This window comes from Odontesthes bonariensis, chromosome 4 (assembly GCF_027942865.1).
Source record: "Odontesthes bonariensis isolate fOdoBon6 chromosome 4, fOdoBon6.hap1, whole genome shotgun sequence".
Classification (NCBI taxonomy): domain Eukaryota; kingdom Metazoa; phylum Chordata; class Actinopteri; order Atheriniformes; family Atherinopsidae; genus Odontesthes; species Odontesthes bonariensis.
This window is the reverse complement of record NC_134509.1, coordinates 4,842,974-4,857,152: the sequence shown is the minus strand read 5'-3', so window position 1 is coordinate 4,857,152 and position 14,179 is coordinate 4,842,974. Positions and strand designations below refer to the sequence as shown.

Genomic DNA, 14,179 nt, shown 5'->3' with positions numbered 1-14,179 from the left:
CCGGTATTTGCACTGGTAATCCATATCAAATTTCGTTGCGAAAAGTTGCTTCTGTCGTGTTTTATTTGACATTTTGTACTGGATGTTCGTTGATATTACTCCGCCACCGCTAAGAAAATAGTTTGAGCATGAACGAGCTGCCAAATAAAACACGACAGAAGCAACTTTTCGCAACGAAATTTGATATGGATTACCAGTGCACACCAGTAACCACTCCGGTGAGTTGATTATTTTGAAAACGGACGTTTATGGTGCTTTTACGGACCTTTTAGGACATGCACATGACTTGCCGTTCTGAAGCAGATTGAGAAGAATCAAAATTAGGCAAATACCGGAGACAGCAGTAAACATCAAAAAAGCGGTGAGGGGGGTTCTAAAACATTGCAGATGACTCATAAAAGAGGCTTAGTGTTGAAAAAACCGCAGTTCCCCTTTAAGATATGCACTAGTTGTCCCTCTTTTGCATCTCTTGCAAAGAGGCCTCCCAACAGCCGCAAGCAGACGCAGTATTAAAACTGACATGCCAATATTTCCAGAAACCACAGATGTTGTCAAATCACAATTAAACTTGTGTTGAATGTTTATAGTTCGGCGAAATAGATCAGCTATCTGCAAGAAGCTTTTAATCAACTTTTCAGTGATGGTGCTTTGTTCTCACCACTGTCTAAACAACTCTACTGTGATGAATCGTTTTGATTTGTATGTCAATTAATTTTGAGTTCGTTAGTAGTGTTATCTTTCCTATTATTTTTTTTATATTGATCATCAGTACTTTGGCTCATCCTTACAGAATTACTCAAGATTATGATGAATCATCCTTATGTGCCATAAACGTAGAGAGATTTACAAGGTATGACTTATTCTTTTTGTCATGGATACAAAGTGAAGTTTTACAGTTACATGGAATACAATTACACTGTGTTACTCGTGATTTATCATCTTGAACCTGGAAAATCCATCATGCGTTTTTTTTCCCTGGTCTAAGGCAGGAAAAGTAACAATACAATGAAAGCCTTTGCTTTCAGATGGTCTGATTTCTCTCATTGTGCACTGTATGTGATAGCTGTTTAATATCCACAGCTTCATGGCCAGGAATCTTGTCCACCCTCTCTCCTTCTCTCTTGCTGTTCAACTGATGTTGTCAGATATATCATATAACAGTGAAAATTATCTAGATTCAAGAATGAAGGGGGTAAATACATTTCAGTGTTCTGTATCCTATGAATGATGCAAAATAAACTTTGGCATTGCACCTTTGCATAGGCCTGATTTTGTTAATGTTGTCTATTACTGGGTTAATAAAGTCAATATTCAACTGATGATAAAGTTAATGATTGCAGAGTATAATGTTGCAAAATGCAAAAAAAAATACTTTTACTCCATATTAGGAGATTATGGTCAGATTATTTCTACTGTTTCTCCTATATGCAAAATGGTATTAATGGTTTTATGTTTTCTAGTAGTTGCCAGGTTCACTGGAAAGTGTATACCGATCAAGTTCTTGCGACACTGAGGCCAAAAGTAAAACCATTCATAGAGGTTGAAGTTATTGACTCTTTGAACTTTGGAAGATATATTTACTTAGAATAAACCCTCTTGTAACTAGCCTGTATCTTACTCTAGTAAAGCAATGTTAAGGGCTTTCTAATATGGCGTCATGAGGCATCTTGAGAGGAGGTGAAGGACCCAAATGCTGGACATAACAGTCAGAACCAGAAGATTTGTTGAAGCAAACATGAAAGCGCTGCTGAAGCAGGGAGTTTAAGGCTGAGCATCAAACATTACAAAACAGGAAAGACAGACTGACAAGGGGGGAGCAACCACAATGATGATGCAGATCTGGTATTGAAGAAAGGAACAGAATGTATACAGAGGGGGGGAAATCTGTAAATTAAATTAAATAAAGACCAGATGAGCACCAAGGAGAGGGAACTCTACAGAACAAAACAGCATGCAAGGTTACTAAAGTAAGAAGTAAACTGTTGACAGAAGGTAAGCTAGAAGAAGACATTAGAAATCAAAACCAAAAGACAAAACCTAAAATAAATAATCCAGAGACCATGACATATAGCTTGTTTAGATTTCAGGACTTAAAAAAACTACACAACATGATTGCCATCTGACCTCAAACATTCTACGAAACACTGAAGACAATGAAATGAAGACAAAAAAAAAGCTTGTGTTGATGTCAGTGCCTACATCAAGCTAAATAATGAGCCAAAGAGTAGTGGTTATATACGCATACTCACCTATTTCACTCTGCAAACACGATTTCTTTGGGAGACTCATCCACTACAACTCTAGTTTTAAGTAATGGGGGGAAAAAACAAGCAATAATGTATAAAATCTGAAACATTTATGGTGAAATCTGGCTAAAAATGTATACATTATCACTTATTCCTGCACAGTTTTTGGATGCAGTTCCTCCAAAAGAATATTTCTAAATATTGCACAAGGGATATTACGTACTGTACATGATGGAATATTCAGAGTTTTTACAATTTCATGTTGAGGAACATCAGTCCATTGAACTCGGTACCCTCTTGCTGTGCTAACCACCACAGTGCGGCCCATGTTGAAGAATTCATGGTCTTGATTTTTTGCCAATAAACCATATTAGTTTCTCCTTAGTACCACTTTGCAGCCTTTTCTTGTCAACCGTACTCACCGTACTCAACACTTGACATGTCATCTTTTAACTATTTTGAGGTAATCACGGGTGTTCAGATCACTTTCCAATCATTATTTTCCATTTAGAATTTGAGACAGTTTGATGGTTTAATGGCTTCAGGATCATTCAGGAGTTGTCAAGTGTCTCAAGATACTGAAGCCTGAGGAGGGATTCCAATTCCACTCGGCTGTGAATTAGAAAAATGGCCGCTGCGGCCCATTACGAGGCCACACTGTCACATCAGATTGTGAAAAAAATAAGGACGATGCTGTGTTCTGTTCATACAGTTTTTCAATGAATTCACTCGGAGGGATCTTCTGTTGCGTCTCACGGCTTTTTTTAAACACTCGACCTCAATAGTGTCTTTGGTAACGCAACTGTGTCGACATAGTGTGTCAAAACTTTCTAAAGAATTTTCAGCACACTCGTTTGTCCGCTTCCCCATTCATCACATGTCTCCCTTCCCGAGTTTATTCTATTTGCCGAGGTGATGTGCACCACAGCAGCACATCCAGAATTTGCTTTATCTGAAAAGGTAGAGCGGGTGAGATATTGTGCTGCTGGTGCGAGCGCGCAGTGTTTGGGTTTGTGTATGAGGAAGCAGTGTGGTCTGCGTGTCATTTCAGATGTATCAGAGCTGAAACACTTCCTCGTCACTCTGTGTTCACATCAGTCCGACCTGCAGAGATCAGCCTGAGATCAGTCGCTCTGAGCACACTAACCATGTGTCTGACTTGATGTGCGGCTCTTTCTCAGTTACAGCGATAGTAGAAAGTTAGGGAGCACTGGAATGTGAAATTTGGTAAGTATTTCCATTTTTATTTCAACTTGATGCTAGTGTTGGTATTTTTGGAACTGTTGACTGGAAGGGGGACGTTTAAAAAAAAAGCAATTGTGAGAAACTATCTAAAAATAAATTTGTTTCCATGAACACAGATGATAATCATTTAGTTAGCTAATCATCTCCATGAGGCCTTCTGTTTCTCATGAAAAGATACACAAATAACTTAAAGTAAAGTGATCTCAGTTTTCACCTTGTCTTATTGTTAGAGGCAATTAGACTAACTATAGATACTAAAGCAATCCTAGAGAGTAATATTGGCCAGTTTTATCATTTATCGCACTTGCTCTTCTTTAAACGAACACTTTATAGTTTCACTTTGCAAAGCCCAAGAAGTTGGTGGGGAAATAAATCACTGTCACTACAGAATCTGCAGGTCTACATAGCCCTGCCTGACATAGTTGTCACTTTAAATGAGAAAGGTTTACAGACAGTCCTGATGTTAACTCATCTCCACAGCTGGGCCTTGTTTTGCTTGCACAGTGAGCTCATTTAGTAATTAACTGTAAAATAGTGGGAAGTACATTTCCTCAATCAACTTCATTTTTGCTGACATTTTCGTTTCAAATTGAAAACATCAGAATGTACCAAAGTACATTCATCTGCCAGCTGTAGTTATATATTCAAATTGAATATTAAATATGATTAGCATCGGAAGATGAAAAAATAAATAAATAAATACAACAAAGATTTTAAAAATTTCCATCTGAAAAAAAACATAAAATTATCATCCCACCCTAAGATTTATCATGAAAGTTTTTTGAGGGGCCCTTTGCTTTAGGTTGGGAACCATATTACAAAACTAGCTACATACAGCAAAAACTAGCTTCACCAATAAGATTTTTATTTGCACACTTTTGTAGAAGTGTCAGAATTGAAAATCTTGCAGTAAATGATAATGAAAAGTCACCAACTCAGCACAAGTACTTACTTTGGATACTTTGAGTGCAATGCGGTTTGGCAATGATACCTCAGCTACTTACAATTCTGACTGCAAGACTTTTTATCAAGTAAAATCAAGTATTTTTCACATTGTTTTATCAGTATTCTGAGTACATCCTTGTAAAAGACAGTAGACATAACAGTAGCTTGGAATATTTAGCATTTTAACTGCTATCTGTCATGTCTTCTTTAACTCTAAATTTGCTGCTAAATGCAATTATCATTTTTGTTATTACTCATCACTGACCATCTCTGCCAAATGTATGGTTCTTCACGTCTGTCAAGTGTGAGCACTGAGTCATGAAAAGTGTTGCACTTCTGTGATAGTGTTGCAGTTTTGCTTTGAGTGTTTGTGTCATAAACAATCTTTATGGGAAATTTGAGAACAAAGTTCGACCTGAGCTGCTTTTCGATTTGGAGCTTAAACCCAAACAGATTTCTTTGTCAATTATATTTCGTCAAGTGTGAAACTCCTGGCATTAAGCCTTCAGTTAGTTTTGGGTTAAACTGTCAATTGATACTCAGAGGGGAGAAAACCGAGCCAACCTTTCTAATATCGCCATCATTAATCAAACCACAGCACCCAGAGTATGGGAGTGTCTTGCTTTTTTTACTTTTTCTATTTACTGCCCTATATCTTTGTCCATGATGCGGATGCTCCATGGCTGCTTTGCAGAACGTCTTCACGCAGATTCAAGCAAGAAACATGAATGAAAGTACAGCTTTGCTGCCCTCTTTTGGGCGCTCACTATAGCCAGTGTAACCCTTAACGTTCATGCATCCACTAACAGTACGACATAAATATATAATACAGTATGCATCAATTCTAATGTTACACAAAAACTTTTAGAACATTTACATGCTGTGTCAAACTTTACTAAATTAGACATAACCGTACAACTAGCTCCCCCCCCCCGAGACCCTAAATTGTATTAAGCGGGTTTTGAAAATGGATGGATGGATAAATACTAAAGCAATTGTAAAGAATCATATTGGCCAGTTTTAAAGTTCAGCATCCTTGCTCTTCTTTAAACTGACCCTTTATAGTTTTACAAACATTATTTACTTTGGAATTTTAAGAGAAACAATCTCAAAATATTGGTTTGTGTTGATATAGAGTCGTAGCAAAATCGAACATAGAAATGTTCTCTGTTTTGTAGTCATTTTAAAGACAAAGTATCTTGCTTGGTGGAAATTTGGTTCAGTTGATTGGTCGCCAGCATCTGCATACATCCACACACATCTAATCAGGGTGCTTGTGCAAGTCTTGAAAGTCTTAACAAGTCTGGAATTTTGAAGCACTGTTTTCCAGACCTTGAAAAGTCTTGAATTTTGTGTGAAAGTCTTAATAAAGTATGGAAAATAAATGCATGGTAGAATGTTACAGTATGCTCAAAGGCATTGTGAAATGAGAAATAGGAAGGTAGGCTATAAAACTATCATTTTACTAACTGGTCACGTACTGTATTAGCCTAATGGGATGAGATGTGAGTGCAGAGACTGAATTCTACATACATTCTTTTTTATTTTATAGATAGTTTTTGTGACACTTGTTTGATTTGAAATTCATGTACAGTACTTGTGATTTTCATGTTTTGAAACGTTTTCATCAGTAAAAGCATAATTTACTGTGAATAATGCATTTGTTCATTGAATACTAGCCTATAAAAATGAACATTTCTAATAAACACAGTTGGTACAATCTCAACCAAAGAAGTAGGGAGCAGGCACACAAGTTACAAGTACATAAAGTTAAGGTCTTGGGGGAAAAAAGTATCAGTTTTAAAAAAGTCTGGAATTTTAATTTGGAAAAAGAGCAAGCACCCTGGATAATGCAGTTGCTCAGGCAAAAACACAGACCAAGACGTCAGTGGGGAAATAAATCACTGTCATGATAAAATCTTCAGGTCTGCATAGCCTTCCCTGTCTTCGTTATCAGTTTAATTGACAATATCCTGCTCATAGTGCGCTGCTCATTCTCTTCAATATTTAATACAGGTCTTGAAAACTCAAAAATTAGAAGCTATTGTGGCAGGACTTGTCCTCTGTATGATGTGGAATTGAAAGTTTGAAAATAAATTTGTACTCCCTTTAAAAGCAGCTGAGCACATAAGGTTGGAGGTGCGGTCCTGGTGTTATCGGATTTCCAGAACTGGACGTGGCCATGTTTTGCTTGCATAAGAAGCGAATTTAGAACATGCAGCACATGCATGCAATTCTGACTGCAAGACCTTTTATCAAGTAAAATCAAGTATTTTTACATTGTTTCATTAATTTGTTAGAATACATCCTTGTATAAGAAACACTGGAATATTTAGCATTTTAACTGCTATCTGTCATGTCTTCTTCAATTCTAAATTTGCTGCTAAATGCAACATGTCATGTCACCTTTTCTTTTTTTCTGCTCCACAGTCAAACAAACACTCATTATTCTTCACTGACCACCTCTGCCAAATGCATGCTTCTCCACATCTGTGAGTGTGGGTGCAGTGTGAGCACTGAGTCATGAAAAGTGTTGCACTTCAGTGGTGGTTTTGCAGTTTTGCTTTGAGTGCCTGTGTCACAAACTATCTTTTTGTAGGAGAGACAGTAACAATTCTTGCTTTTTTTTACTTTTTCTGTACTTTATCTGTGACTGTGCATGTTACGTCGATACTGGATACAAAAACACATATTGATATTCAAATTAACTGAACCATATGTCAAATCAAATCAAATTTATTCATATAGCACATTTCATGTACAAACAGTTCAAAGTGCTTTACATAAAATAAAAGCATTGCAGCAGGGAGTGGAAGAAGCATTAAAAATACATAAAAGAATATAAAGAGAAACTTATAAAATCATTTAAATGAATTTAAAAACAAGCAACAGTCCAGATAAGTTCAAAGATATTTCATGCATAGACACATGAGAACAGAAATGTTTTTAACCTGGATTTAAAAATGTCTCCATTTGGTGAAAGTTTAATCTCCACTGGCAGTTTGTTCCACTTGTTTGCAGCAGAACAGCTAAATGCTGCTTCTCCATGTTTAGTCTGGACTCTGGACTGGACCAGCTGACCTGAGTCCTTGGATCTAAGAGCTCTGCTGGCTTTATATTCTCTGAACATGTCACAGATTGTAAACCATCAGCAGGCTTTTAAAATCTATTCTGTGACTGACTGGAAGCCAGAGTAAAGATTTTAAAGCTGCTGTGATGTGTTCAGATCTCTTAGTCCGGGTTAAAACTCCAGCAGCAGCGTTCTGGATGTATATAGTATGATATATGCAAGAGTCCTGACACATTCAGAAAGAGGTGTAATTAAAAAGACTGGATATTTTGTCCATTCTGATGCGGATGCTCCATGGTTGCTTTGCAGAATGTCTTCATGCAGATTCAAGCAAGAAACATGAATGAAAGTACATCTTTGCTTCCCTCTTTTGGGCGCTCACTATAGCCAGTGTAACCTTTAACTTTCATGCATCCACTGACAGAGTATTAAAAATATAAATACTACAGTATGCATAAACTCTAATATTACACAAAAACAACCATATAACCACACGTTAATTTAATTTCTTCATTCTCCAGCTACTTTTGAACCAGGTAGAGAACAGATTTTCCACCCCCCTAAGCGATGCCTCGGTCCTTCTTGGTGAAGCGAGGAGAGCTGCACCACCTTCGGCCTGCAGCAAGAAGCCCCAGCCCGGTAGTTTTCAACCATCTGGAAAAAGACGCAGCACCCTGGGGTGAATCCCTGAAGTATGCCACAGCAAAAATACCAGATAATAAAAAGGCAATGTTGCAGACTGAGCCTGCCAGCCGCTCTGAAGGAGGTGGGCAATTCCGGCCATTCAGTGCCAAATCTTACGGTGAGCGAGAGAAATATTTCATTTTTATGGACTTTACTAAGACACAAGATTCACAGCACTGAGGAAATTTTAATAATGTGATGAAAAACACTCAAGCAAACCTGTCTGTGTTCTTTGTAGTGTCTAAGTCTGTCGAACCCTGCCGTCCGGTAAACCCAGTGGAAAAAGCCGGCTCTCACCCTCCAAGGCCAGCTGTGTGGTCGAACCCTCATCTGAGCTCAGAATATACGGACGAATTGTCCTTTGGACTGGGAGACTTGACTCAGTCGCCCCGCATTGTGAGAGAGACCAGGAGTGGTGGATGCTCCAGGAGCAGCGCTCAAAAGCAAGAGTGTCCACTATGTAGCAAAGTACGGCATCCATCCATTATTTGTTCTTAAGGAAACTATTCTAATGAATAAGAAATCACTTATATTGCAGCAGGGACAAAGAGAGTACGGCATTCACCACAACATGAAGGAATAAACAAGGTCGCTTTAGAGGTGTATGAAAAGTATCAAATCAAATCAAATTTATTTATATAGCACATTTCATGTACAAACAGTTCAAAGTGCTTTACATAAAATAAAAGCATTTCAGCAGGGAGTGGAAGAAGCATTAAAATACAAAAAAGAATATAAAGAGAAACAAATAAAATTATTTAAATTAATTTAAAAACAAGCAACAGTCAAGATAAGTTAAAAGATACCGTGCAGATTATGAAGTATGAAAGTATCTGGTACAAAACAGCACTTGTGAAACTTTTGCTGACAGTCAGAGTGAAAGTTAATGAACCTGCAGATTTATTAGGATTTATCCCAAATTAGATGCAAATATACAATCATGTAAAAGATCTAAAATGTTCATGATGAAGGGCAAATTGAAAAATGATCTGGTTATTTTGAGGTCTTTTTAATTAATTACGGCATTCAACATATTACATTGTCTTATTATTCATATTAAAAAAAGCTCATTAAAATACTGTGTGAAAAGCTAAGTGGACCCCATAATCAAGTAGTCTGTAAAACCACCTCTAACAAAAAATAACCTAAAAAAATAGTTTTCTGGATGATGTTAGCCGTCTCTGACTGTATCACCTCAGATGCATCCGTTGGGTTTTTGAGCATTTCCTGGTCTGAACTTGGTGTAAACTCACAAAGATATCCACTCCTGTGAAGATTTGCAACTATCTTGAATGTTTTTTCACTTGTGGAAATTTTGCACTTAGTCTTGTTTCTCAAACACTGCTACTGCAATTTGGGCTTAATTTTTGTCAAAATTGAAAAAATGACACAGTGTAATATGTCATGTATTGTTGTTCATCTGACTTTGGATTTACCTAATATTAAGTCCTAGGAAGGACCAGGTGAATTTCTTTTTATGTCCTGAAATGTAAAACCTTAGCAGTGAAATTTGTATGCAATAGATTCCACAACTTCAGCAACCAGTCTATAATGCCAAAAAATATAAAAACCTTTTACATTTTCTAAGGTTCACTGTAAAAAATCAAAGTATATTTGTCTCATTTCTAGTCAAAATATCTCATTACACTTAATATAAGACACAACTGCCTAACAAGTACCATTTCAGCCAGATATAGGGACTTGTTTGAAGACAATACATCTGGAATATCTTGTTAAATGAAAAAGTCTTGAGAACAAATTGTTTTGAGTCACATATCATATGAAACAAGCTTTTTTTTTTCATTTGAAGAGGTTTTTAAGCTAATTTCAAGATCACTTTTATCTCAAATGTCCCAAATATCACATCTTATTTCAAGAAATCTTGACAAGCCGATTTTTACTAGTTCCATTGGCAGATTTTTTTGCTTATTTCAAGCAAAAATGTCTCGTATTTGTTGTTTTTTTACTTCTTTTTGGAGGGGCATTTTTTCCAGTGTTTTCCAGTCTTTCTAGTGATTGTCTCACACCTCATTTTCCCATCTCTAACTACATTCATCTTTGTCAATAGATATTTTCATCTTTGGCAAGTTTAAAGACTCACATATATAAGAGTCATGAAAGCAGAGCACGTCTGTCAGCAGCACACTTCAAGTCCAACAGGACCAATAAAGAGGGGTCACCATGCAGGGGCAAGGTCAGTATTCTTTTTTGTCTTACTGAGTAATTTTCTCACATCTTTGGTCAAAATGTACTCCTAAATAATCTTAAATGATTATCTTAAATAATCAGTTTGCTCACCTGACTCCACAATTCTGTGTTATTTTAGGAGAGGACATTTGGCTGCATGGTGTGTGGGAAAGTGTTCAAACGCTCCTCGACCCTCTCCACCCATTTGCTGATACATTCAGACACGCGGCCCTATCCCTGTCAGTACTGTGGCAAAAGGTTCCACCAGAAGTCCGACATGAAGAAACACACCTTCATACACACCGGTAGGTATATAAAGAAATGTTTTGTGTGTTGAATATGGACTAACCGGTTGATTGAGTCAAACGGTTTGTAGCATAAATGCGACAATAGGCGTTAAGGGGTTAAAGCAAACTGCATTCTATTTCTCCATCCATCATCTCAGCTATAAGTGGTTGTGGCTCAGGGGGTTCATGAATAATCATGATTTAGAGTTTTTTGTATGAATATGGTTTAGTGACTAGTCTAAACTTTAGCAATGTAGTTGAGGTCAACGAATTAGACATTCCACTTTGACACCCAATGTCAAGAGGAGCCATATTTTTTTAACTTGTGTTTTCATCACATGAAGCTAAATAGTTTGATAATTGCTTTAATACATCTCAAGTTTCCATGATTAATGTCAAAGATTAATGATTAATGTCAAAGTAACGAGGGCTTCTTACTTTCTACATGCAACACTTCTCTTTTGACTACAGACATCTAGTTTAAATGTGTCGATTAAAGAGCTTTGAATGTGCTGGTATAGTTGGTAGAATATATTGCATTTTGACTGAGCAGCAGTTTGCCCCTGTTTCCAATCTTTATGCCAAGCTAAGCTAACATCATATCAAGCACATATGATTTTTTTTACTTAATTATGATGAAGAGAGGGAATATAATGTATATTTCACAAAATATATATAAAAGTTTCAAACATCTCTTGAATTAAACCTCACAGATATGAACATCGTAAAAAAAATGTAAAAAAATCAAACTAGCAAGCTAATTATTTCAACCTTTATATTTTTCCTTTATTATAGGATATTTTTCATAAACACTGAGGCATCGATTTGCACAAATGATAGAAGAAGAAATTAAGAAATAGCACTGAACCCCATTTGGTAGAACACTGACTGGAAATTCAGTTTCAGTACAATTCTCGATTTCGAATATATAGAAGACTTTTTGCAACAGCAAGTGCAATCTTTGAGATAGAAAGGCTATCTTGGACTCAAATGGAAGCTTATGAATTAGGGAAGTTTTCTATATACACATTAGGCATAGATATTCACCATAAAGCGCTGAAAAATATTAACTTTCATGAGAATTTGTCAGACGAACAGTCCTTTTTTTTGTCTTTTTTGGGATGTTGAGGGTGATATCTTAAAATGGAGTGGCAGCAAGCCCCAGAATCTTTTTTTCCTGCTTCCCCCTTTGTGTCAGAATACTCTCTGCCAAATTTTATAGGTGTGTGACTATTTATGCCATTGTAGTGCCTATATATATGCATTTACATAATTCCGCCAGGAACATGTCCCAAAGGGAGGGTCTTTGGCCCCCTGTAGCTTTCCAGCAGCTAGTTGACCGGGTTGTCCACCCAGGTTGTGATCCTTGAAGGTCCTAGATATCATTTCTGGTGTCAAACCTTTTACAACGCTCCGTGTCTGTTTTTTCGCTTTGCCCCCTGGGAATTATATGTAACAAAATTTCTTTTAAAGTAATTTAATCAAGCGCCAGTCCTGTTGTTACAAACTTTCAAAACGTTACAGCTGTGTCTGTAGCATCTTGTATAATGTGTATATATGTGTCCCAGGGGAAAAGCCTCATGTGTGTCAGATATGTGGAAAGGCATTCAGCCAGAGTTCCAACCTCATCACCCACAGCCGAAAACACAGGGATGACCGGACCTACCGCTGCCCTCTCTGCCACTACAGCTTCCAGTACAAAGTGGACCTGCGGCAGCACCAGGAGCACCACTGCACCTACCGCTGACTCCTGCACACACAAAACAATGCCACAGGCCCTTCTTCATGACCAAGAGGAAGACTTCCAGTTCAGAAAGCTACCGTCTGCTGTTCTCACAACCAAGCCATCCTTTCAAGCTGTAGATTTGACCGTTTCTTAAACTTACAAGCATATGCAACCGCAGAAATGGGCAGAAATGAGCCCTGCAGGCTTCTAAAATTAATTATGTTAGAGCTAGGCAAAGTCTTGAAGGAGCTGATACATGCGAGTTTAATCATTTAGCAAAACAAGCCTTTTAGCTGGTGCTTTCTGCACTATAGATCTTGTCAATAAAGCTATTGAGATTTGTGTTCCTTGACAATGTGAGGTAAAATATTAAAGACATTCTGCTGCTTCTAACGTTGTCTTTAAGTTACTTGAATGGTGATTTTGTCAGATGATGCTGTGGTTTTTAAAAAATAAATAAATAAATAAATCAGGATTTGATTAGAGTAGTCTGGAATGGCAGCCTGTCAAGTCAAGTTTATTTTTATTGCACATTTCATGTACAAAACAATTCAAAGTGCTTTACATAAAATAAAAGCATTGCAGCAAGGAGTCGAATAAGCATTAATACATGAAGGAATAAAGAGAAACGGATAGAATTATTGAAAAGAAGCAACAGTCTAGATAAGTTAAAAGATAACGTGTGTCACGGGGTGTGGCGTCGACGTGGAGATGAAGGACCCGACTGTAGATATCTGATAACTTCATTTATTTAAAGTAACTACAACAACACGGCAAAGCTGGAATACAAGAACCTAAACTGACAAAACAAAACTTTATGAACTAAAAAAAAAAAAAACACCTGACTATGAAAAACTACTTGACAAAAAACAACCTGACATGAACATTGACCGTAATAAGGACAAACGTGATTCAACATGAATGACAGTGAGAATCTGACAATGAGTGAATGACAACAGGGAGACTAAATACTGTGGAGGGTGATCGGTGAGTGAGAGCAGCTGATGATAATGAAACACAGGTGAAGGGAGCTGATGGCAAAACTAAAGACGAGACAGAAACATAAAACAATTAAACGAGTTTCCTTTGTTATTCTTTATTTCAATATTATCTTAAAGACAGAATTAACTAACTCTCTTGGCTTTCATTTTATCTTTCTCTTACATTCAACTAAAACTGAGCCAAGTTAAAAAAAAAAAGAAGAAGATAAATGTATGGACAAATGCAATTTCGCCAAACAGGAAACAGGAAACAGAATGAGACGCCAGAATAAAACAGGAAACAGAGCACACAGGGATACATGACGCTGAGGGGTTTGGGGAACCATCTTATAAGAAACAGACCTACTTACTATGACATTCTCAGAGAGGTTCTGAGTCTGAAACCTTGCAGTTAACCGGGTGAATTAAAGGCTGTTTGTTGCTGCAGAACACATACTGGTTACAGCTGGTTAATAAGACGTGGGGGGGGACTTCAGGAAAATGCAGCTCCTTTCTCATAAAGATCTGGGACCATGTGAGATCACAACACAGACACTTGGTGGTCATTTTTTTCTCCTACCTATGTTACAGATTTAACACTGGAAATGCACCTTTAATAGGGAATGCTGATGTTTTTTTTTAAATTCTAATCTCTCCATCAGTTTTTCTAGGTGCATTAAATGAAACATATCAGTGGGGATTGTTGCTATATACTACTGGGAAGTAGTTAAATATGAATCCTGGGCCATATTACTCCATCACACTTCGACTGGTTTGAATGCAAAAGAAGGTACACAGGACACAAGATA

General features: G+C 37.2%; 1 protein-coding gene across 1 annotated transcript; it reads left to right on the top strand.

Moving 5' to 3' along the window:
* The first annotated feature begins 3,340 nt into the window (after positions 1 to 3,340).
* On the top strand, positions 3,341 to 12,760 carry LOC142378278 (uncharacterized). The gene is made up of 6 exons (XM_075462590.1): positions 3,341 to 3,473; positions 8,028 to 8,308; positions 8,429 to 8,658; positions 10,259 to 10,384; positions 10,517 to 10,682; positions 12,233 to 12,760. The coding sequence occupies exons 2-6, from the start codon at positions 8,074 to 8,076 to the stop codon at positions 12,409 to 12,411; spliced, it is 936 nt and encodes a 311-aa protein (XP_075318705.1). The 5' UTR covers positions 3,341 to 3,473; positions 8,028 to 8,073; the 3' UTR covers positions 12,412 to 12,760.
* The last annotated feature ends 1,419 nt before the right edge of the window (positions 12,761 to 14,179 follow it).